Raw genomic sequence first — 23,432 nt, 5'->3', positions numbered from 1 at the left:
CATACGGCTCTTTGGCACCCATGACCATTACGACAGCTCAGAACGCTTGAGGAAACTACGAACAAAACGCAGTGAATGCATCATTGTTGCCCCTTCCAAGATGGCCACCACTTCCTATTTATCCTCCTCATGCTTTTTCTCATTGATATAGATAGGTTTTCTTCGTTTTCTCACTTCATCGGGTCTTTCTGTACTTGCTTGTGTCGACGTCACGTAGTTGTTAGGACCCCGAAGTGTTTGCCGGTACACTTAACACCTAGCATCTTACTTACACATTGAAGTCGTTATGACTTCCCCCATGGCACGTGTTAGTGTACGGCTTTGCAGCACTTTTCTTTGAAAGCAACAAAGCGTTTATAAGCACGTGTGGCAGCTCTAGCTGTTCTGGGTGTCTGTCGGAGGCGATGGTGTCTTGTTGTGAAGCTGAAGGCCTTGTTGCTTGTGCGAGTGGTGTAGCAGTGCCCAAAGTTGCGAAACAGGCGTTGGGGGGGGGGGGGGGGAGGATTTACATTTGCCAGCGCTGGGTAGGAAACCCGCTAAGTCGAGCACTGCTGCTTCCAGACGTTGACAAACTACCTCGTACCTAGATCATCTGTTCCTCTGTAGTGCTTTGTTTCTGTTCGCATAGGTGACAGAATATCGATGCATGTGTAAAGCCATCGGGGGAAGTTGTGAAATGAAGTTTAGGCAAGCGGGCCCACATTTTTTAAGTTGCCACAGACGATAATGTGTTGCGCATATTGAAGTGGCCATCATGAAGACAAAATGACCGCTCTGTCCCAATAAAAGTGACACCAATTTCATCGTAAGCTTCAGACAAATAGTATGGATATTCGGAAAATGGGACGAAGCAGTGGCGGCTTCCCAACCACTCTCCGGCGACTTCTCTGCCGCATCACAGAATTTTGTTTGTGTGATTGGCAACGGCTGACCTAAGCCTACTGCCAAGAAGCACGACTTGGCTACTGTAGTGGGGCTTCTAGTTCCATTTGATTGCATTGCTTGAATGCTAACATGCAGTTGACGCACCGCTAACTATTGCTTTGGCGCTGGCCCGTGGTGCATTACTGTGGCACGAAATTTGAAAGTTCATCAATATTTATTTCACTTTTTTCGGTTGAAAACACGTCTTTCATGGCTGGAACTGAGTTAGAGTTACTTACGAAAGGCTAGTCCTTTCAAATAGAACAAAGTTTTGTGTTGTCTTTGGCCCGTTTAATTAAGCATTGAGCAAGGCATTTCAGTTGTCACTCTCTGGACCGCTCTTCCATTCCTGCCTAGAACGTTTCCTTCTCTCTTTTTTTCCTAATTGCTGAAATTCTCCCCAAAATTATGGCTTCTTCCTAGCATGCAAGGTTTTTCTGCAAAGCAAATGCAAATAGGGAAAATTGACTGCAACTGTAATCGATCAGTTTCAAGTACGAATAATGACTCTGCTTTGATGTGTGTCGAAGTTCTAAATGTAGCTCTGAGAATTAAGGGCGATAGCTTTGGTGGTCAGGACTTTACAGAGCTGATGCATTGTTTTTTGCAGTGCTGCAACAAGACGAGGAAAATGTGACGAAAGAACATTACTAGTAAAAGATTAGGGCGGCGAAGCAGTCTAACAGAAAAAACTTGGCGCACATTGTCACAAAAAAAAAGTGTTGCCTTATTTCATTTGACATGCAGAGGGCATCTGTATCTCGTTGTTTGCTGGGCAGGGTAGGCTCTGGCATTCAGGGGTAGCCAAATGGCAGTAACCACTAGAACTTGTTTTCTGCCTTTGCATTTTAAATGCAAGTAATGTTCTCAAGGTAGGCTTTCTTGCATGGCTACAGTGTGGCGTTGGAAAGCCAACCCAAATTCACGTGTCTTGCGAACAGCATCAGCCCAACTTTAATTCCTTTATTACTCGTAACGTAAACAAATAAACAAGCTTCCGAAGCAAAAGATTTTCGTAAATTCTTTAAAGTTGCTTGTATTCGCTCATCTCTGCTATCATGTAATTGTGACAGTGATCGGCTGTGACAATTCAAAAACTGGCTTGACGAGATGCTGAGATCATGCTTTAAGCATGCTAGCTTGCCTTGGAGCTTTTAGAACTGCATGCGAGGGCTTTAGGAGCCCCAACATCTGTTAATTTTCTACGTAACAGATTGCGCATAAACCTTTATGGTCAGTAACGTACTAGAGCCATATAGCCAATCTTAATAAGCTTAACTAGTGGGCTTGCAAGGATTTCACTTAGCCGGAAAAAGCTAACAGGCTTTCGTTTTTCTCTTCCTTAGTATGCAGCTGCCGTTGCTAATAAAACTTGCGCATAGTGCTTGTTTATGGCTCGGGCTTTAGAAAAGCTCGGTGAACAATAGTAAGGGTACACGTTGCTTATAAGTGGCGTGTATTTGCATTTGCTTATTTGCATCAGCATGGTTTGCCAGAATTTTTTCTTGCCTGCTGAAAAGAGCAATGTGAATAAGTTGATGCGTTATTCAGTTGTTCTCGAATTGATTTTTGGGTTAATTTTTCGAGTAAAATAAGTAATAAGAAACAAAATATTAATGGCTAAATCTCAAAACGAACCACTTTTATGAAAACTGGAGGACACGTAGAAGCAGGCTATCAAGTACAAAAGCCTGGTTGTGCAGGTGTAAACTATAAGTTCCTTTTTTTGTTCAAAATATTCAAAAGTGATGTCTGCTCCACGTAAAATTTTTAATTGCCAGATGTCGAAATTAATTGCCTCGTTAATAAATCTGTTAATATTTGCACTCCCAGCTCTATTTTCTGTTTGTGGGATTATGGGATGCTATGTTCTAGGAAAATGCACAGAAAACATCGTTTTGCTTGAAATAAAAAGATCAGGGCTGAAAGGGTTAAGCGGACGTGACGTTTAAATGGGCTATGAAGACAAAATACTAGTTTCATTCATTAACAAAGCTGCCATGCCCCAAGAGCTAGGTTAAAAATTTTATTCCAAACTTTATATAAATAATCTACGTCTTAAAAGAAAACAGGCGAAGCCTTTGAGACATCCCGGCCACTTTCTGGCGTGGTCTCAGTGGCGTCACAGGGACTTTTTTGTGCGACTGGAGGTCACCGATCTATCCAATCCACCACCAAGTAACAGGGCTGGGCGATTGTAGAGGGACCTGTAGTTAATCAGTTAACGCACGGGTAACTGCTTTTAGACCTGTTTTTAGATCTGGCCTGTGTTGCGCTTCTCCTGCTCATATTACATCACTGGTAAGGAAAGTTTGATATTCACCTCAATGCAGCCATACGGCTACAAAGGAAAGCTTTCCTTTGTAGCCGTATGGCTGCATTGAGGTGGATGTCAAACTCTTCTTGGGGATTTCCCCTAAATCTGGTCGACATTACGTCAGTGTAGCACAAAATTTGAAAGCTTTTCAGCATTCCTGGCTTTTTTTTTTTTTTTTTTCTGTTCAAAAGCATCTTTTGTGGCTGGAATGGAGGTGAATGAGTTAGCAAAGAATAGTCATTTTGAATCGAACTAAATTCTGTTTTGTCTTCACGGGTCCTTTGGAAACTGGGAGTAGTAAAGGTGCTTCACACTTGCAGTCCTTCCACCTAAAATGGTTTTTGGCCTTAAAAGTTTATAGAGTTGGGCGAAAAATGGGTGACTCTTGTTTTTCAACAGTCAAAACTTCGGAAGTAAAAGACTTTGTGTGGTGGGAGAACTAGAACCGTGGAAGTGACTTTTCACTTCTGAATCTCCCGCACTCTTTTCTTCCTAGCAATTAGAAACAGCTGTCTCGTAGTTTTGTTTCGTTTTTATTCCCAGGAGCTGATCAGACAGTTTTGAGGAAAGGTGTTGCACGTGCATCAAATGGGCTGTTAAATGTGTACACTAATTCAGTGTTCAATATCGACATGCGGCGGCCAGCTTCTTTTGGGCACATTACCTGTGTGAAAGCTGCGTGCACCTTGGCGACAGCAGTCGTACTGGAAGGTATCTTGTGGTTGATAGAAACAAAATTAGAAGTTTTAAAACGTTCAAAACTCATCTTGCCACTGGTTACCGATTTCCGAAAGATTGATTTCTAACCTCCCGCCCACCCCTTGCTGTTCTTTTCGTCTGCTTTTACACCTTGGCAAATTATGGAACGCAGCAATGATAGCCTCTACTCGCAAATGACTCCCTATAGTCACAGGCGGTATGTACTTTCATTTAGGCAGTCTCCGCTTTTCTACCACAGGCCACCACATCGGGGCGTAGTCACACTTGCGCTTTATGTAGACACTGGCCAAGGCCAGAAACACATCAGTGGTAATGCGACCCCTCGAGGTGTAAGTTGTTCCCCTTGCTTTACACATGTCTCAAAACAGGACTTCGTCAGTATTTCTCAGAGCGGCTTTGCTAACTGCCGTATTTTCACACGTATAACCCACACCAAAAAAGTAAAAATTTAGTGGCAAGCTAGGCTTGCGGGTAAAAAGCCGGTTCTTTCCTTTAGTGCAGCTTCACGGCAATGCGCATTGTGCCGTGAAGCTCCCACACAGTAGCACTGACTAAGCCTTCCATGGCAGCGATTGCGAAAAACATTCGAGGACGAAAAAACAAGGACGAGCGCACTCTTACTGGATTTATTTAGTGATTGTAACTTTTTCCTTGCAGTCCGTGTATTCTACAGGCAAAATATACGCTTTTTCTGTCTACATAGTATGTGGTGTGTTGCTTTGGGGCAGCCTTTCCTGTATCAAATGTCAATCAATCAATTAATCAATCAACTGCTTTACTTCCTTAGAAAAGGAGGAGTACGGGACTAAAAGCTCGAACAGCTTGACGAGGTCCCGACCCCGTTACAAGTTGGAAAACAGCAGCTCTCCAATCAGTCATGGACAATGAGTACAAGATAAATTGACAAATGTGCAGTCAATATGCGAGGATTTATTTTTCTTTTCCGCCGGGCTGAAAGTAGGGGTGCGGATTATGTGTAGGGGTAGGTTATACGCGTGAAAATATGGTATACTTTCAGGTGTTGGCAGGATCAAAGAACGGATTGTGAAGCAGACGAAGCATTTGGCTCTGGTGCAGCTCTGAAGCTTGGCTGTCAGCGAAATAGCGCACCCATTTTTTCCCTTTGTTTGCATGATTCCTCCTCCACTTGGATAGGTGTTGCCTCGAACAGAGGAGGGTCCTGGGTTTGATTCCCAGACTGGCTGCACATGTCATGATGCGAAAATGCCTGAACGTGGTCCTGGATTTGCACAGAGCCATCTGCTCTTGAGAAACTCAAAGCTCCGGTGTAGTTTGTTTCAGACACCACTGGTGACACTTTATCGGGAAAGTTGTTCACCTCTCCAGTAGTTTGTGGTAACAGTTAGATAGAAACAGAGCGATCAGATAATGTGGAGGAGGAGGTTGGAAGAAAGTTGATCTTTTTTTTTTCAATTTTCTTTGCAACTTTATAAGGCGTGTTTGAATGGTGAGAAAAGTTCCCTAGCTGGTTTGAAGACAGTTGTGCTGGAGAAAAGCTTTAGTTCAAAGTAAGCCGAAAGTGAGACTACATTTTCAAGCATTTTCTGTGTGCCCTTAATTTACCCGGCTGCATTTTCCGGTGTTACATACCGACTCACCTGCGGCTCTTCGGACATTTATAACTTCCGAACCGCACAGGGAACTCCTGACAGGTTTTGAAACAGTTTGAATGCTCAGAAGCGCTTTGTTTAAGGTCTAGTAATATTTGAAGCTTTCTAATGTCGAAGTGAATAGCACTGTTTGGAAACAATATTTTGTGCGCATTTTGAAGATCGCGGTGACAAAGGTGGACACTTGTTTCAACGAGCTCTAATACATGCAAGTACGCCTTGCTGAAAATGAGAAATGCTCCGCTAACAGGACAGGAAAAATACATTTTTTACAGTGGGTGAGAACTAGTTGGGCATAGGTGAACTGGTAAAAAGCGCAAAGCCTCATGGGTACATTGTCTGCCCCCGCGGAGCACCACCACTTCCGATTGGAGAGCTCTCCTGACCTCCTGTGCGCCGGCAGCTTTCACGCGCGTGTGTGCGTGTTGTTTATCTGTTTCCACCGAAAAGAAAAAAAACACTCGTGCATCGCGCATTCAATGAATAACAATGAATAATCCTACTAGGGGCTTCTCTGAGAGGTTTTCACACACACACACACGCACGTGAAAGCTGCTGGCGTGACCCGCCGCGGTGGCTCAGTGGCTAAGGCGTTGCGCTGCTGAGCACGAGGTCGCGGGTTCGATTCCCGGCCGCGGCGGCCGCTTTTCTGATGGAGGCGAAAAGCAAAAATGCCCGTGTGTACGAGATTTCGGAGCACGGCAAAGATCCCCAGGTGGTCAAAATTAATCCGGAGCCCTCCACTACGGCGCGCCTCATCGCCTGCGTTGCGTCGGCGCGTTAATCCCCACAATCAATCAAATCAAGCTGCTGGCGTACAGGAGGCCAGGCGAGATCTCGAACTGAAAGTGGTGAGAGCAAACGACGTACCCGTGAGCCTTTGCACTTTTTACCCGTCACCTATTGAGTGTATCGCAGTTTGAGTGCATGCAATCAACCATGGGAAACACGCACCCACTTCTTTGCGGCAACAGAGACAGGCTTTCCCACACGGCACCCGCGACATGCGGCTAAGCGGCAAGACGAAGGGGCTTTTGTGGAGCTACTCTTTTTTTTTTTTTTTTCATTTATTTTTCTCAGACAGTGCGTGAGACTTTGTATATCTTTTGCAGTGGTCGAACTGCACCTTCGTGCTTGCTTTGTTTTTCACATCCGAGTAATGTTGTGGCATCGTTTCGTATTCATTTGGAAAGCAAAAGTAACTGACCGGTACTGCCTTGTGCGAAGGAAAAACAAATACCTGAGTTTATTCAAATCTCTTGCTTTCACCCTTCCATCTTCTCTCTCTCTATCTCTCTCTCTTTCTTTTTGTAACGTAGCCTCACTAAGTTGGTGTCAAATCAGGTTCCATATGTTCTAAATGTTCCAAGTGAATTCTTAGGTGTGCTGGGCTGCTTCATGCATTTAGGCCACTGAATCTTTCGAATTCAAGCGTGCAGACATCTGGTGCATTTCACTCACAGAGAGAGAGGGAGAGAGAACAACTCTATTGAGCCAAACAAAATTGCGGTGACTACGTGCCGGAGGGGGTGGTTCCCTTTTCACGGGACCCATCTGCTTCCTCGACTGCCTCGTCCCTGGCGATCAGGACGAGCTGGTCTTCCAAGGCGGGCCTGATTAGCAAGGTCTCCCATCACCCATCAAGGGGTGTGGGAAGGGTGGTGGAGGGTTGGGTAAGGGGTGGGGGGGATGGTCTCGGTGAAATCGCACTCTCGGACGACGTGCCGGAGCGTGCCCAATCGCCCACAGAAGCTGCATTCTTTCTCATATATCTCGGGGTACATTCTGCTGGATTTTGGAAAATCTAACCCACTGTTTAATTTAAGCTAGACACTGAACAACAACAAACCTGCCTTGGGTCGCAGTCTGAGCAGTTTTTGTCATAATTTGGCCAAAAGTGGGCATCGGGGACGCCTTGAACCGTCTTGTTGCGCAACTGCATTGCTTACGTTAAATGGGCCATGCGGACAATATACAAGCTTGGTAACAAGGCTACTCTTTGCCCAGATAACTGTGATACCAGTTTTAGTGCAGACTTTTAAAAGAAATAATCGAGACACTAAAGGAAGCGTACGAAGCAGTGGCGATTCCCCTGACACTTTCTGCATTCATTATGTCACAGGGTCTTGCGTGCGCCAAGAAACATGACTGGGAAATCGTAGTGGAGCCTGCAGTCAGCTTTCATCATTTAGGTAACTTGAATTGTAACGAACAGCTAGTTAACACTCTGATAACCAGGTTTTCGCTGCTGGGCCACAATACGTCACTCGCACCCATATTACGTCACTGTGTTGCACAAAGTTTCAAAGTTTATCAGCATTTCTTTCACTTTTTCGACTAAGAGAGTGTCTTTGAATGGTTGAACGTAGCTGAGTGCGTTACTAGAGGCGAGTTCTTTCAAATGCCGTAAACTTGTGCTTTGTCTTTCACAGCCTCATTGAGCTGTGCCCTGTGTGAGAGAGAGGAGACTTTGTTACCAACCACAGAATTGCTTTTATCCATGCTTAGGATGTCCGTAGCTGATGCATTTTGATTCGCTGCTTTTGAGTAGTCCACAATTCGCCACCTGTAAGCCGCTGCTTTTGCATGCGTTTTTATGATCGGCGTTCGACATTTTATGATCGACTTTCATTCCGTGAAGGTTAAAAAACAGTGCAAAATTTTTGCGCCTACTGTAAGAGCGCGCATCTATTATGTGAGTGAATGCGGTACTCAGAAAACACAACTTTGATAAGACCTTATAATGCACAAGTTAGCATGGGAGTAGCTCCTAACGATCCTCTGCATTTAGCCGAACATGCTTAATTTAAGGCTATTTGATTAGCGCATATCATTGAAAAGGCAGCTTGTTTGAAATGTGTACTGTGTATTGTTGTTAGTTCAGTGATAAAGATATTTTATTTGGAACAAACGCCGCAACCTTTCAGAGCACTCAGAAATGTCACTTTCACAAATGACGCGTAGACATCAAGTTGCCTTCGACATCAAACGACATTCTTGTGGTTTGTGTGATTGACAACTAATTGACAGCACTTTGCAAGTCACCACCGTCAGGAGGTGTTACCCGCAGAAAAGACAAAGCACGAGGGGTGTAATCACACCCGAACAAACAAAGAGCGAACAATAACGCAACGACATCGTCATTTGGGGCCCTTACCTTCTCCCCTTGCCATTTAGCGTGTCCTCTTGACCAGTTGGTTGGTTTTGTTGGTGAAAACTTTATTGACCAGTGGTTGCATTTTATTTACTTTTATGTACACCAGCTGTCTTTTTAAAATATTTATGCCTTCATTCACTCGGCTGCTGCAGTTTTTATCTTTTTTCCCGGGTTCACAATGCTGTGTGTTTGAGTGTTCTGTGTGGCCTTTAATCTGATATTGTTCATTATTTCACGTGAAGTGTACATGGAGCTGTTTCTTCTTTTTTGTATTCTATACCTTGTCTCCTGCTACGTTCATTTTTTTAAATGTTATTTGTGTATAGCAAACATGGCAAGAAGGCTGTTCTTGTTTTCTTTTTCTTTTTTTTTCAGTAATCACTTTTTGGAGATGTGAATGTTTGTGACCTTTGATTGATGCTGAAGCCTTGATTACTGCTCCACTTGTAAGAGCCTAGCTCTGCTGCTAAGTACTACTAAGTTGCCTGTGGGGTCTGTTGTACATCATTATCTCTACTGTATACTCAGTCTCTGTTTTTTGTTTGTTGTCTGTGCATGTATTTTTGCCATTTCACGCCACCCTGAAGTGGCTAGCTGTGTTCCGTTAGCCCAAACCCTGAAACAGGTGTTGACAGCATTCATTAGTGTGAAGTAACCCATTCTCGTGACTGTTTTGACAGTTGGGTCGGGTTCATTGCGACGCTGTTCAACTTTCTTTTCGTTTCACGATGCAGGCCTATTCACACGAAGTAGTGATGAAACTCCTTGTATTTATTGCATTCCAATGTACTTGCCGGTATCCAGCATTTCCAAGGCCGCTAGCTCCGTGGTGCGTGACGACTTAATGCCTCTGACTGTTTCAACGCATTCTTCAATGTATTGAGGCGATCTGAAAGCTCGCCTGTTGGCCTGGATGTTTGGCCGCACTTATTCGAATATGATTTATGTTTCTGGCAGTATTGTTGTAGATGCATTTTGTGCGCATTTATGTGTCGGTTCTGTCTGTGGGGGAAACTGACTGCTTTCATGCGATTAAATACAGAACTACCTAATGCAAGCGTACCAGTTGTTATCTGCCTCTAGTGCCTGCAGTGAGCGATCTGTGAAGTTTGTGGCCTGTCTGCATTATCAGCAGTGAACTCTTTATGAATTTAATGCTCTTATGAGCTGTTCTACTCAGTTTACGATTTTTTTTTTTTTTGCATGAAGCGTTGATGACATGTTGACGTCGAAATGGCTTCCTATGTACCCACACATACTCACTTTGTGTTATCACTTTACTCTGTTAGGACGTGGTTTCGGTGCACATGTGACGGTGATTTTGTCTGTAACACGTTATTAGTTGCGTGCGGTTCTCGGGCGTGCAGATTGTAGGACTGCGCGAGAACTGCCACAAACACCCTGTAACGTTATTCTATTTATAACATGCTTAGTGACGTAATATAGAGTTTTTATACTGCACACGTTGTTGTCGTCAATTTCGTGTTGTGTTTGGGGACGTCTCTCTCTCTCTCGAATGTTTCTTGCATTGCCGGTGGTGTTTGGTCAATTCGCTCGAAAAGCTTTGCGTAGTGCATGTTTCGGTTGGATCACGCTTATCTGTGTAGGCTCTAATTGCATTTAGTTCAGCAAAATTTTCTTTTTTTATTTCGAAGGAAACAGTCTTCTTCACATAAGTTATGCAAGCTTCTGGCAAACCAACTTTACTACAAAAAAAAACATGGTTGGCCGTGTCAGATTGAGCACGATTGTTTGGGTGGTAGCTGCAAACATGATGGCGCCATTATCACAATGCAGAAAGCCGCACAGGCTTTTCGAAGACACTGACTTTTTTATAATTGAATTAGAGAGTGCAATGGCATTATCACATAAAGACTACATGTAGCAGTGCAGCATGCAAGTCTAATTTTTCTCGCACATGCCTTATTCTCTTAAAATATTTTCTGTTTAGTGTCTACCACTTGGAAGGCTTAGTGCAATGACCCTTTCAAGCATTGCACCAGAGAGTATTACCATTCGACTGCCAAAAGATGAATTGCTGTTAATCGTAGCCAGGAGTGCCTTCTAAGGGCGTTTTTGGATTTATCATTAGCACCCCAACAGAGTAAACCTGTTCTCCCCAAAAGCCCTACCCAGTTTTTGTCTAGCCAGGTATCGTAATGAACCTTTCAAAGGCAGCTTTTGTCCCATTGCACAACCAAGAACATCGAAGCAGAGGCATACAAATGATCGCAGAACAAGGGGACGAATAACTTCACCAGTCTGAACAAAGGCTACAGCTTGAAGGGTGCAATTTAATCAGCCAAACCAAGGTGACTTAAACATGCACCTTGCTGCCTAGTTTTTCTGTCCTGGTCCTCATATTACGTGTCCAGAAAAAGAGGCTACATACAGCCAGCAATGCCATTGTCGAACTCCTACACGAGGTCCGTTGATACTGACGGACCTGCAAGGGTGTCTATATTAGAGAAACAGTAAGGGATAGCTGGGCATGGGGTACGAAAACTCTAAAATGGGGCGAAAGAGTGCCCAAGGGAGTGATTTCACCCACCAAAACTGGTCCCCTGCCATTTGCTGTATCACCGTTGATGATCTTTTTCTGGGTGCAAAGTAAAGTTGTCTTGCTCGAAAATATGAAAGCTCCTTTCTAAGAAGAAAGATGGTTCAAATGTGACGCTTTCTCCCATCCAAACTGCTTCGACTGTGCTGCTGGAATGACGCATTCGGACATATATGGGCTTCATAACAAAATGCGAAAGACGCAGGTTCGACTTCAACCACAGGAAGCGTTTTTTTTTTCTTGAAGCACTTGGTGTTGCTTTGCTTATCGTCGTCATCGTTTTGTAAAAGCTATTGTGGAAAGTTGACTTTCCCGCATTCAGTTATCGTGATGTGATGGGAAAGTCGCTATCAGTGAGGAAAAGGACACTGCGCTTTAGTAATTAGCAAAATTTCACACGCAGTATCTACATGTGGTTATCCTTTTTTTTTGCAAGCTGCTGCCGCTACATAGATGAAGGTGCATGCTTATAAAGGAACGCGCAGAAGACAAAAACACCCGAAAGAATTGACGAATGCCAGCACTCAACACCAGCCGAAGGTTTCTTGTAGGGCAGTAATGTGTACTCAAACAGTTGAAGCTGGCTTGTTGTCATCCTAGCTTTACATGCGTGGTGAACGCTGCCTTCATTTGTTTTGCTAGTTGCTAGCCAGCAGTTATATTTGATAGTTGTGCAGAAGAGAAGCATAAGTTAGCACGCCAATCGGGAAAAATCTCTCCCTAGATAACGTAGAAGAAAACTTGAGAAGAAGTCGTCGGCTGTCTTTTGGCTACCGTGATGGCCGCAACCCCCAACCACTCCCAATCATGGTACACTCGTTAAACGTGCGCTTGGAGCCAAAATATGAGTTCGGTTCATTCGAAACAGTGCTTTGTCTCCATAAAAATGGCACCGCTTGTACCACAAACTTCAATGAAATAATCAAGATGCTATTAAGCGAAACATATGCAACAGTGGCGACTCCTTAGCTACTCTGCGGCGATGTCTCTGCGACGTTGCAGAACTTTGTGCAATTGGCGACCTCCAACCAATGACACTGCCAAGAAATATGACTGGGCTACACTAGTGGGGCCTCATTTGATTAAATCACTTGAATGCTAATGTGCAACTAATGCAGTGACAACCATGTGTTTAGTGGTGGCCCATATTTTGTCACTCGTGCCCATACGACATCATTGTGGTGCGAAATTTGAAAGTACAGTCGAACCTTTTTATAGTGAACACTAATGTAGCAAATTATCAGATATACCGAACTGAAGTTTGTTTGGTCACGCTTCATTTCAATGGCACCTGCTCTTTTTACAACGAAACTGAAACCTTGAGAGCCACGCGATATCGGCTGTAACGAAGAAATATTTGGTTTCTGCGAGGCTCAAAACTCAACAGCTAGCATATTGAAAGCAAAATTTTCAAAAAAAGGTGGTTCAAAACAGCCATTTTCTAGTTGCTTCATTCTGCTCAGGCTGCGAAAAAACGCCAGGCGAAGGCCACATCTTCCTTCGAGTAAATAAGAAAACAGGCCTGTTTTGGCGAACAAACTTTGTTCTGTTGTAACTTCACGATCTCGCGTTCCGGTCTGTTCAGTTTGGAGTGCCAGAAGAAGACAGATATGGATCACCTCATTTATAGTGGGTTCGAAGCCTAGAACAATGCATTTTTTATGTAGGAGTGTTACGCGAGCCAGGTTGCTGATTTATTAGAGCCGATTTTTGCCTCTACAGTTACACTGAATATTGAATATAACGAACTAATTTGCTGCCCCAGTACTACTTTGTTAGACGAGGTTTGACTGTACTATCAATATTTGTTGTGTTTGTTTGGCTGCAAAATTTTCTTTCATGACTGAAGTGGGTTAACGAATGTTACATATTTTTACCTAAAAATGGTTGCATTTTGTGTTTTCATGGCCTCTTGAAGGTAACGGAAATGGTTGTACAACCTTTCTGGCAAACGTGCTCGGCATCTTAGCTGTAGGAAGCAATCTCTGCCCGCACGCGTGCGCACCACGCGGCTGTTAACTGGCAGTGTCGCTTGAAGGGCGCACCCGCCTGCCTGGTTGTGCACCGTGCGCAGGGGTGGACCCACGGAGGCGGTTCCAGTGCGGCCAGTGCTCCTTCTCGACGGCGTACAAGTGCAGCCTGATCGTGCACCAGCGCACGCACACGGGCGAGCGCCCCTTCCAGTGCCGCCTCTGCGCGCGCACCTTCGCCCACAAGTGCAACCTCAAGAGCCACCTGCGCGTGCACTCGGGCGAGCGGCCCTTTCGCTGCCCGCTCTGCGTCCACTGCTTCTCCCAGCGGAGCGCCCTCAGTGCGCACCTGCAGACGCACCACCAGGGGGGCGCCACGACGCCACCGCACACCAGGGGCACCCTCAGTGCGCACCCGGTGCAGCTGGTGCAGCCCCCCGCGTGTGCGCTCTGCATCAGCCTCGTCGGCAGGCCGGAGGAGCTGAGGGTGCACATGATGACGGACCACGCTGCTCCCTGAGAGAGGGAATGCACCTTCGGGACGATTGCGTTCGAATGTGTTGTAGAGCGTCGAACGTTGCTTCGGATGAAACTGGTACCAAAAAAATTGTAGGGTGCACACTTAGAGTGCTCCTTCTAGTGGGGTCAGGGTGGACAAGGCCTCCCCACATCGTGATATCATGGAAGAGGTTTGTTTCGTCAAATCTTTGTAGCTACGCCCAGTGAAACATGCCTTTCGATGATCCTAGAGAAAAGGGAGACCATGTGTTGCAGTCACCTAGTGTTCTGAAAACTTGATGGGAAAGTGAAACGCAGTGCAGGAGTAGCAGTTGGTTTTCCCCACGGTGTAAGATATATTATTAGGTGAGGACACAGCTTACAAAACGAACGTGCGCTCTTCGTTTAGATAAAGTCGCCGAACTGGCGCCCCTGAGACCGTTGATTGCAGCGCCCTCCAGTGGCAGAGAAAACAAGCTGCCCGAGCGCCGCCCACTCGGAGGTGTTCGGATCCCTTCGGCTCCTTGTCGGGCCTTCTCGGCAGCTTCCGTAACCGGTCGTCTGCTCGATTTCTGCCAGTCGCAGCTTGGCTGGTTCCGCCGGCCGGGGGTGCAGATGATAATTTGAAGAAAGCCGTGCAAAAGCCTTTGCGCTCGCCCCAGTGTTTCAACTAGTTCTAAGCATGTGTTTTGAGTCGGTAACAATCAAAAGAAGGTATAAAACACTAAACCAAGGGGAATGTGTGCAGCGGTAGCCGTTGATCGCTCACACCAATGAGATTTTATGCTGCGCTTTTTATGCTTGCGCAACGAAAAAATGGCGTGCAAATGTTTTATTGAGTACGTACTGCAACGAATGTCCAGAAAACGTGACAGTAATTAACGTTACCTGCGATCCTAAACGAATGAATGCGTGCTCTGCAGCCATCCCCAGCAAAAAATGATGCTTCTTGCGGTCAGCATTTTTCTGAGAGTGCGGTTGCGCGAAAGGGTTTTGTTTGGTGCTTTGAGGGGATGTACTACTGAATGTCGGAAAGGTGCGCGCTCGCAAACGATGCAGTGCCGTCGACTTTACCGTTGGCTACACCCCCCCAAGCTACTTCATACAAGCAGCGGCAAAACAAAGCGTCTGCTGCCGGAATTGCGCCCCGACATACAAGGAAACTAGGAAGTTTGTGAACTGGATTAAACTGGCAGCGAGTACGCTGATGTTTCTTCGTCGTAAATGACGTTGCACAACTGGGGTAAGTCCATGCATGAAGCAGCGGAGACGAATCGATGTTGTCAAACTCACTGCCGGTGTCCAATATTCTGAGGAGCTGCACGCGCGTCTTAATGAACTTACGACACCCTAAATATCGCAGCTGTTTAAACAATGCAATAAATTACGCGTTAAAATCGCATTGTGTGAGCTCACGCGGTGAGCAGGCACGCATGCCGCTGGTGCCTGCGAACCACCTGGCTTCGGACAGTCGCTGTTCAAGTCACTTGAAGCCTCGGTCACTTCGAAGCTTAGTTAAGAGTTCTGCCACCAGATGACCTTTCAATCAAAGGTCCACGTGCGGCGCCACGGCGCCAGCAACTCTATTTGACAGATTTTTGGGCTGCTGTGTCCACACCTAAAGGTATATCTTACACCGTGGTTTTCCCTACCTCAGTACGTTTTGAGAAATTCCCGTGGTTCCACTTTACTGCAGTGCACCAGGATGACTGGTCGCTGTATCTAAGGAAGCTCAGCGGCTAAGGCAGTGTGCTGCTGAGCCAGAGGACGCGGGTTCGATTCCCGGCCGCGGTGGTCGCTTTTCTGATGTAGGCAAAAAGTGAAAACGTCCGTGTGTACGAGATTTCGGCGCACGTTAAAGATCCCCAGGTGGTCAAAATTAATCGGGAGCCCTCCACGACAGTGCACCTCATCGCCTGTGTAGCGTCGGCGCGTTAAAGCTCAAATCCATTGATTAAATCAGCTACTATATTTCGGGAGACTTGAGAAATACAGCACCATACAAGGACGGACCACACCGTGCCCTGAGAGAGTGAATGCACCCTCTGGATGGGGGTGGTTCGGATGTGCTTTAGAGCGTTGAAATTTTAAGCAGTGTGTGTGATGTGACACTGGTACTAAATAAAGAACTGTAGGCTTTGCACCTAGAGTGGAGTCGAGGTAGGCAAGCCTATGGCCCAACCCCGTCGCGATATGGTGGAAAAGAGGTTTGTTTTGTGGCATCCATGCAGACGCTTGCAATGAAATGTGTTTTTCGATGCCTCTGCTGCAGAAAAAGAGAGATAAGAAGAGATAAGAGACTCTGTTGGTAGTGGTCGCTTGGTACGCTGTGCAATGCAGTGCTCTTGGATGGGACTACACTGTTAGGACATGCCTGGGGTTCCGCTTTACCACAATGCACCGGAACCACCAGTCGACATGATTGTGCGATTGCTATACACTTTTACTTTCGAAGCGAGTGCAAAGCAAATAATTATTTTGTGCGAACAGTTGCGAGTCGGAGCATATATTTATCCTTTTTCAGCGAGGAAAGTGAAACATGAATTTCTCCAGCATGCTTCAGTAGCTAGCGTGTGGAAAAATAAAAGGCTGTTTAATATACTCTTGTGAAATTTTCTCGCGGCATAAAACAAACACAAACAAGCTATCCTGCTGCTTTTAGCATTATTGATGATATGGAATTACACATTCATGGCATGTGGCGACCACAATTGTGTTTAGCGTTACTGCAAAGAGGGTATAACTATATTCTGACTTTTTTATGTTTACTGTCAGTGTAATGAGGGTATACCCATATTGTGATTCTATTCTAGATATGTAGGGTAGAACTGTATATTCTAAAATTATTAACACACTTCCCTCGTGAAAGAGGAATCTAAATGGCAATTTTGTGCAGCCCTTCCATTTCAGCTGCAGGAAAAAAAAACTGCCTGTAAGGCAGCGCAAGACATGAAAAATTATTTTGATTTTTAAACCCCCCCTTGTGTACCCTCACGGAATCGTTATTTCCCAACCATCTGCTTGCAGGTACTTTTCTCGGCACTAACTAACAGTGCACTAATTCAACCTTCAAAATACATTTGTGCCGGACGCATTACAATCCTAAGTAAGGTTCTTTGAAAGGCATTTTATGCATATATTATAAGCGTGTAAACAGAGTTAAGACCAAAACTGATGCTAGTATCTTTGCCAGTGAGCAGTGTCGATTCCTTTTCACTGAAAATGCTGTATACTGGCGTCTCTATAAAGGAAAGTTTGACATCCACCTAAATGCAGCCATACGGCTACAAAGGAAAGCTATACAGCTTTCTCAGAAACTTCGCAGTTGAAGAAAAATTCGTCCTGGTCCAGGATTCGAACCCGGGACCACTGCTCCAGTTAAGCAGTGGTCCCGGGTTCGAATCCTAGACCAGGACGAATTTTTCTTCAACTTCGAAGTTTCTGAGAAAGCTGTATAGCTTTCCTTTGTAGCCGTATGGCTGCAGTTGAGATGGTTGCCAAACTTTCCTTTACAGAAACTTACTCCACCTTGGGGATTTCCCCTAAATCTGGTCGATTAACACTGGCGTCTCTAGAAGTAGGAAGCCAGACAACATCTTTCCGATGTCCTATTAAAAAAAAAGGACATTGCAGGCAAATGAAGAGACCAACTTTGTGTATCATTTGATTAGAAAAATCTGTCGGTGCGCGGCTGGGCTTTCTTATCTAGAAGAGAGTGTTTGCAGCAAAGCTGGATCACGACCACGTTATCAGGATGCGGAAAGATAAGCACGAGGGCGGAGTTGTCCCAATGCCAAGGAGACAAGAGGTAATGTAGAAAACCGGGCTAGTTCGTACTCGTCTTCCCGGCGCAAAAAGACTGAGACAATTAAAGGCGGGAGGAAAAGGCAAGACAAGCGCTGAACTTGCGCTCTATTTTTTTTTTTGTTGTTCATGTCTGATAAGGGAAGTATCATCTTGACGATACAGCGTCGTCCTGTCGTCTTTCTCTCCTAGTGTCCCCGTTTTTTACGCTGTTTCGTCAAGATGATACATAACCAGTACCAACTCGCCCGAATGTTGATCCTTCTGATAAGGAAAGGACAAGTCAGCGCTTCTCCCACGTCTTCCTCCTGCCTTAGTCCCGCTCTTTTTGTGCTGGGAAGAGATAAGAGGTGCTCCCCAAAAGCGGCTGCCTCTTAGCCACGCAGCATCGGTGCACTGTGGGAAAGCGCCCTAGAGCGCTTACATCACTTTGGTGCGAAAGGTCGGCGTTTGCCAATCGCATAAACAATAGCGTCGACTCTCAGTAGTTTGAAATTGCAATGCTTAATTGGAATTTTTCGTTCAATTGGAAGTGATGTCCTGGTCCCAGCAATTTTACATGCAATCCAATGGAAGTAATTGTTCGATGATTAGAAGCTAAAAATCTACACATCGGTTAACTGCAAGTTATTTTGAATAACAAGCATCGAGGGGACCGTCCTTTCTTAATAAAATTCGAAATTTGTAAAGTGCGAAAACAGTGCCACATACAGTTGATATGGTGGTAGACCAGTTGAGATTCACGGCAGCGTATGCATCTCTCTCTTTTAAAGTTCTCAACTTTTTTGTTGTTGCGCAGAGCGCCGTGTGAGCTGCACTTTATGCTAGGGGAGGCTTCAGGCTTCGATTTTAGGGGTAAGCCTCAGCTATCATGGCAGTCCATGTTGTGGGAATGGAAGTCGATATTTTAACAAAATCAAAGAGGGAGGCGGGCTGCGGACTAGTACCAATACTATTCATGCGCTCTTTGTTTAATTGGAAGTTGGAAGTGGGACCGAATGAAACCAGTAGGGCATTTTGACCTGAGGGACGACTGTAGGCTACCCTGGTCTTCAAGGCTTGGGCCGGCGAGCAAGATTTCCCGCTGCTCCGGGCTTGGCACCCTATGCATTATGGTATAGGGCGCAAGAGGTGGGACGACAGAAACGGCAGCCTCTGAGGTGCGATAGAAGTTATGAAGCAGCATACGATGGGGGGAGCATTGCTTTGTGGGTGACGCCAGGTTCCTTCTAGGCGCTACACAAAAGCGCCCCCTTACTGCCGTTTGGCCGCACGTCACCGGAGCTGTGCGGAAAAGCCCATCGCCACGCGTGGAGATTGTGGGTGCAGGTTTTCTAACTTCAAAATGCTTCGTAAAATTAATTTGAAAATTTTTGAATAGTGCTACTCGATCTTCAGCCAAATGGAATTTCGTGTTGCTTGCTTCTATGTTTGAAAGTTTTTAACTTTGCCCATTCTAAAGCACATTATGTGTGTATGTGTATGTTCATAATGTACCTCTTTGCAGCATCAAATCTGTGTGATGTGATCTTTCAGGCAGTCGCCACTAACACCAGCTAAAACCGGTGTTGTGTTGCAGTCTTGGGAGTGTCACATCATTGATAGTTTCTTTCAGAAGAGATTTTGGAGCGGACATCTAGCCAGCTAGGGTGTTTCCTGCTAATCAGCACACACCTCCATCCAGCAAGCGCCGATACTCACCACACTGCATTTTGTTTTTTCCCTCACCGTTTTTCATAGCTTTAACAAAAAAAAAGAAACTTATGTTTCGACTGTTTCGTTTATCGAACATCCAGTTTACCTTCCCGTGAGTTTCTTGCTAAACTCCGCCTTTTTTTATTCAGGAAAGTGAGGTTAGTTTTTTTTTGTTTGTTTGTTTTCCTGTTGAAATAAAGGTCGTTGAGCACAGAAGCTCACTTACAAATGCGGAAACTTTTGCAGGCAACAAGAAATGTGAACGAAAAGTCGGAAAGCTACAGAACACTTCATTTTCTGCTCTATTTCCACATCAAACGCTTACAATAATACTATACCGAAGCCTCACATCAAACGCTTACAATAATACTATACCGAAGCCTCACTAAGCTCTGCTGATGTCGATGGCTTGAAATCTGGCAGTTACCAAACCGGCAACCTCGCCACCTTAATCTTCTCGTGCACGATCCTGCCAGAAAAGGCAATCTGACGTATGGCAAGATCGCAGGTCGACATTCTTGGTACTTGTGTGGTGTTCTACCCAAACTGAAGATCTTGGTTTGTTCACAAAACGTGTAGCGCTTCCCTCACTGTTCCTGCTCAGCTAAAAAATAGGGCTCCACAAAAATAAAAAAAGGCCAGCTCTGCACTTTGAAACTACTACAGAAGCAGCTCACTGTTGGGGTGGTTGCTAACACATCCCGTGGTATTTTCAAAGATGAGGGCAGCGAGAAAGCACGCCTCACCTTTTTAAAGCGAAAGCTTTCTTAATGGGAAGGATGGCGTCTTGTCAAAAACCTTATGCGTTTCCCCATAGACCGGTTGGTAGACCGGAAAGCTCTGATGTCTGGACACGAGGCAAGTGCGTGAAACTGGGTTTCCACTGTGTCAGAACAGTTACTTGAAAAATCGCGAAGAAGGAAGGCTTCTAGATAACACAATACATGCATCGATCCCAAAGAAGTTGCAGAATAGTATACCTCTATCTCATAAACCACATATCGCGATACATTTAGATCGTTCGCAGACGCGCTTCCTTAGTGTGCGAGAAATCATTGCATGTGTTTGTTATTTGTCTGCGATTTGGCTCTTTGAAGGCTTGGCGATAGATGGGATGCACTTTTAGCTTTCACGCTCCTCTCAACCTTCTTTCTGAAGGGGTGGCAAATTTTTTGTTGCTCTTCAAACACCCCAATGTTGACTGAAAATCACCCCTTGCTTCGCCACACAGACGAGACACCGGAGTATGACAAAATATTTATTTTCTGCACATCACAGTGGAATGTCAGCTCATCTCGAACCAGTGCAAACACAGCAACAGTCCTGGTCAGCGTCGTTACTCAACCGTTTTGTTTCACTCCCTCGGTATTCTGCTATCCAAGCGCTCTTTCCGCGAGATGCCATGCTGCTCTCGCTTGCACAACCTTAAGGCAGCTTGGCACCTACAACATCGCAGCACAGGAGGCACTAGAGACATTTTTTTTTTCACCTGCACTGGGCTGCACTGGTGCGAGCACTACAGCACACGTTCTGTTTTTACTAAATCATAGCCTCTGTGCTGGTCTGCACCACACTGCACCAGTTCAGGTAAAAAAATAGCGCAACTTTCTCTCACACACTCACACACGACCTGCATCACTTGTCAAATTTAAAGGTGCCATGCAAGTTTGGTTCATTTGATTGAAAGACTGCTTTGTCACAATGACGACAGCAACAATTTCATCGCTAACTTCAAACGAATAATTGAGATATTAGAAAAAAATACAACAAATCAAGAAGCAGCGACTACCGTCCACTTTCCGCCAATTTCTCGATGTCGTCACGGAATCCCGCTTGTGAGCTTGCCCATATTACATCACTCCTGAGCATACTATGTACTATGTCACTGTGGCGCGAAATTTGAAAGTTTTTTCAATATGTCTTACATTTTCCTCTGTTCGAAAATTTCTTTCGTGGCTGGAATGGGAAGGCTGGTTCTTTGAAATGAAACAAAGCCACATTTCGTCTTCATCTCCCCTTTAAGGGTGGACATGGCTCTTACAACAATTTCTTTTAATTTTTAAGCAAACTCTGTGAAACTTGTCAGTCTTGCTGCCCTCTTCCCACTGATTTCAAATCCGCCATTATTTTTGCAGTTGGTCAATTAGTTCCCGAGATAACTAGAGGTAATTAGCCATTTTTGGTGGAACAATAGACAAGACAGTGTTAGACATAAAACTGTAATCTTTACATTTTCCAATACTATAAACCCTGGTGAATGCAATAAGATAATCGGTTTTTCGATGCACTCCGAGGAACTAATTTTCCAGCTCCCTGAACTTTGGTGTTCGAAATGGGAACTCAAAATGGTTCCTTGCCACTGGTGCCACCAAAGTTCAATGAGCTGTAAAATTAGTTCCAAGCGATGCACCAAAAAACTGCCTTGAATAGTGCATTCACCAGCGTTCATAGTATTGGAAAATATAAAGACTACAGCTTAACGACTAACACGTTCTGTCTACTGTCCCCCCCAAATGACTAATTATTTTTAATTATCTTGGAACTAATTGATGACTCGACTCAAAAGTTAGTCACAAATTTGAAATAAGTGGGAAAACAGCTGCAAAACAGGCAAGTTTCAACGAGTTTACTTAAAAATGAAGGGGGCTATTCTAAGAGCAGTGTCCCCCGTTAAGTGCCTACATTGTACTGGGTGAACAAGAGAGTTGTTCAATATACACCAGTTGTGAAACTCCACTTCAGAATCCCGGCAGCGGGAGCACCCCTGCTTCTTGAGAGCCGAGAGGCAAGTGTATTGTCGCTGCACCTAGGAATGAGGGGGGAGGGGGGGAGGGGGGGAGCAGAAACTGGACTTTGGAAAACACTGACTTAAAGGAGCCATGAACACAAAATACAAGTTTGTGTTATTCGAGAGATTTCGTGTTTTATACCCCTGTCACACGGGCACTTTCAATCACGATTAAAGTGAATCGCGATCGAGTTTTTGAGCGCACTCAACGCACTGCTGCTGCTACACGGCACGTTTCAATTGCGATCGAGAAGTTGCACCGGTTGCACTCGTGTAGGCCAGATGGCGCTAACAATGTACTTGCGGCCGGCGTCTGGTAACTTTGCGCGGTCGTAGGTATACGTAACTATGTAAATGTTCCCGAACGCCTATTTGGGTCAAGTTATTTGACACAATTTGAGGCGTCGGTTGAAGTTGTCACCTTCTGTGCCATTACTGAGCGGGGACGAGAGTATCATCGCTTTCGTTCGATCGCGCTTGGAAGCCTCGACCGCACTTGAGAAACCAGGATCGAGTTGGAGCGGGATCGAGCTCGATCGCAATTGAAACTGCCGTGTAGCAGCGCCCAATCCGGATCAAGCTCGATCCGGATCGTCTCAAACTCGATTGAAAGTGCCCGTGTGACAAGGGTATTATAGTGCCCCCAGCGCTTGTCCGAATGCAACCGATACATTATTCACTGAAAAATTATTAAGTTAAAATTTTGATTTTCCCACTAAACGGTGCATTTTCGTTGTCTGCAATGACATAACAGGAAGCCTTGTTTGCCGTTAATGAACCTAGATGGTGCCACCATACCATGGCAAGCCATTTTCTGCCTTTGGTTTGTTTGTTCAAGGAGAAAATAATCATTTTGTGAAACAGTGCTCGCTCGACAAATATGGTCACGTAAGACACCATTGCTTGCGTCAATTGGCCAGTGTCGTCTGAAACAACCCCAAAGCCCCGCAGTCCTGTGCAGCTAAACCAAGCATAGTGCGCACAGTATTAACAGCAGTATGCATCGGTACTTCTATGTTCACGTGTGCTTTCGTAACTTTCATTGTTTGTCCCATTATTCTTACGCCTTTAAAAAGAATGTGCTCTAAATATAAGCGCCAACAGCTCTTTCAGCAAGCCTGCAATCTCTGCCCTATTTGCATTTGCTTTTGCCGCCCTCCTCCAATCGCAGAGCTGGCTGGTATGACATCATAGATTCTGTTGCGGGAAATGAGCTAGCGGGTCGCATGGCCATTCCCTTTTTTCCTAATTATGCAGCTTGTTTGAGTGAAGCTTACGTTAAAAGTGGTGTCAGTATGATTGTAACGAGGCAATCTTTCGAATGAACCAAACTTGAGTTTTCTCTTCATGGCCCCTTTAATAACAGAG

At 45.1% G+C, this 23,432-nt stretch overlaps 1 protein-coding gene across 1 annotated transcript; it reads left to right on the top strand.

The window, feature by feature from the left end:
* Nucleotides 1-5,918: 5,918 nt before the first annotated feature.
* On the top strand, nt 5,919-16,361 carry LOC144159789 (uncharacterized). The gene is made up of 2 exons (XM_077691475.1): nt 5,919-6,006; nt 13,336-16,361. Exons 1-2 carry the CDS (start codon nt 5,919-5,921, stop codon nt 13,797-13,799), a joined length of 552 nt encoding a protein of 183 aa, XP_077547601.1. The 3' UTR covers nt 13,800-16,361.
* The last annotated feature ends 7,071 nt before the right edge of the window (nt 16,362-23,432 follow it).

The sequence above is a fragment of the Haemaphysalis longicornis genome, unplaced genomic scaffold, assembly GCF_048455015.1.
Source record: "Haemaphysalis longicornis isolate Haplotype H1 unplaced genomic scaffold, Haemaphysalis longicornis Haplotype H1 scaffold_10, whole genome shotgun sequence".
NCBI lineage: Eukaryota > Metazoa > Arthropoda > Arachnida > Ixodida > Ixodidae > Haemaphysalis > Haemaphysalis longicornis.
The sequence above is the reverse complement of the archived record's forward strand: the minus strand, read 5'-3'. Positions and strand labels throughout refer to the sequence as shown.

Bases quoted from the DNA above. Each gene is read 5' to 3' on its own strand.
- LOC144159789 (XM_077691475.1), top strand. From the start codon at position 5,919: ATGGGTACATTGTCTGCCCCCGCGGAGCACCACCACTTCCGATTGGAG. The intron at 6,007-13,335 runs GTGTGTGCGTGT...GTTAACTGGCAG, and splicing joins CGCCGGCAGCTTTCACGCGC to TGTCGCTTGAAGGGCGCACC.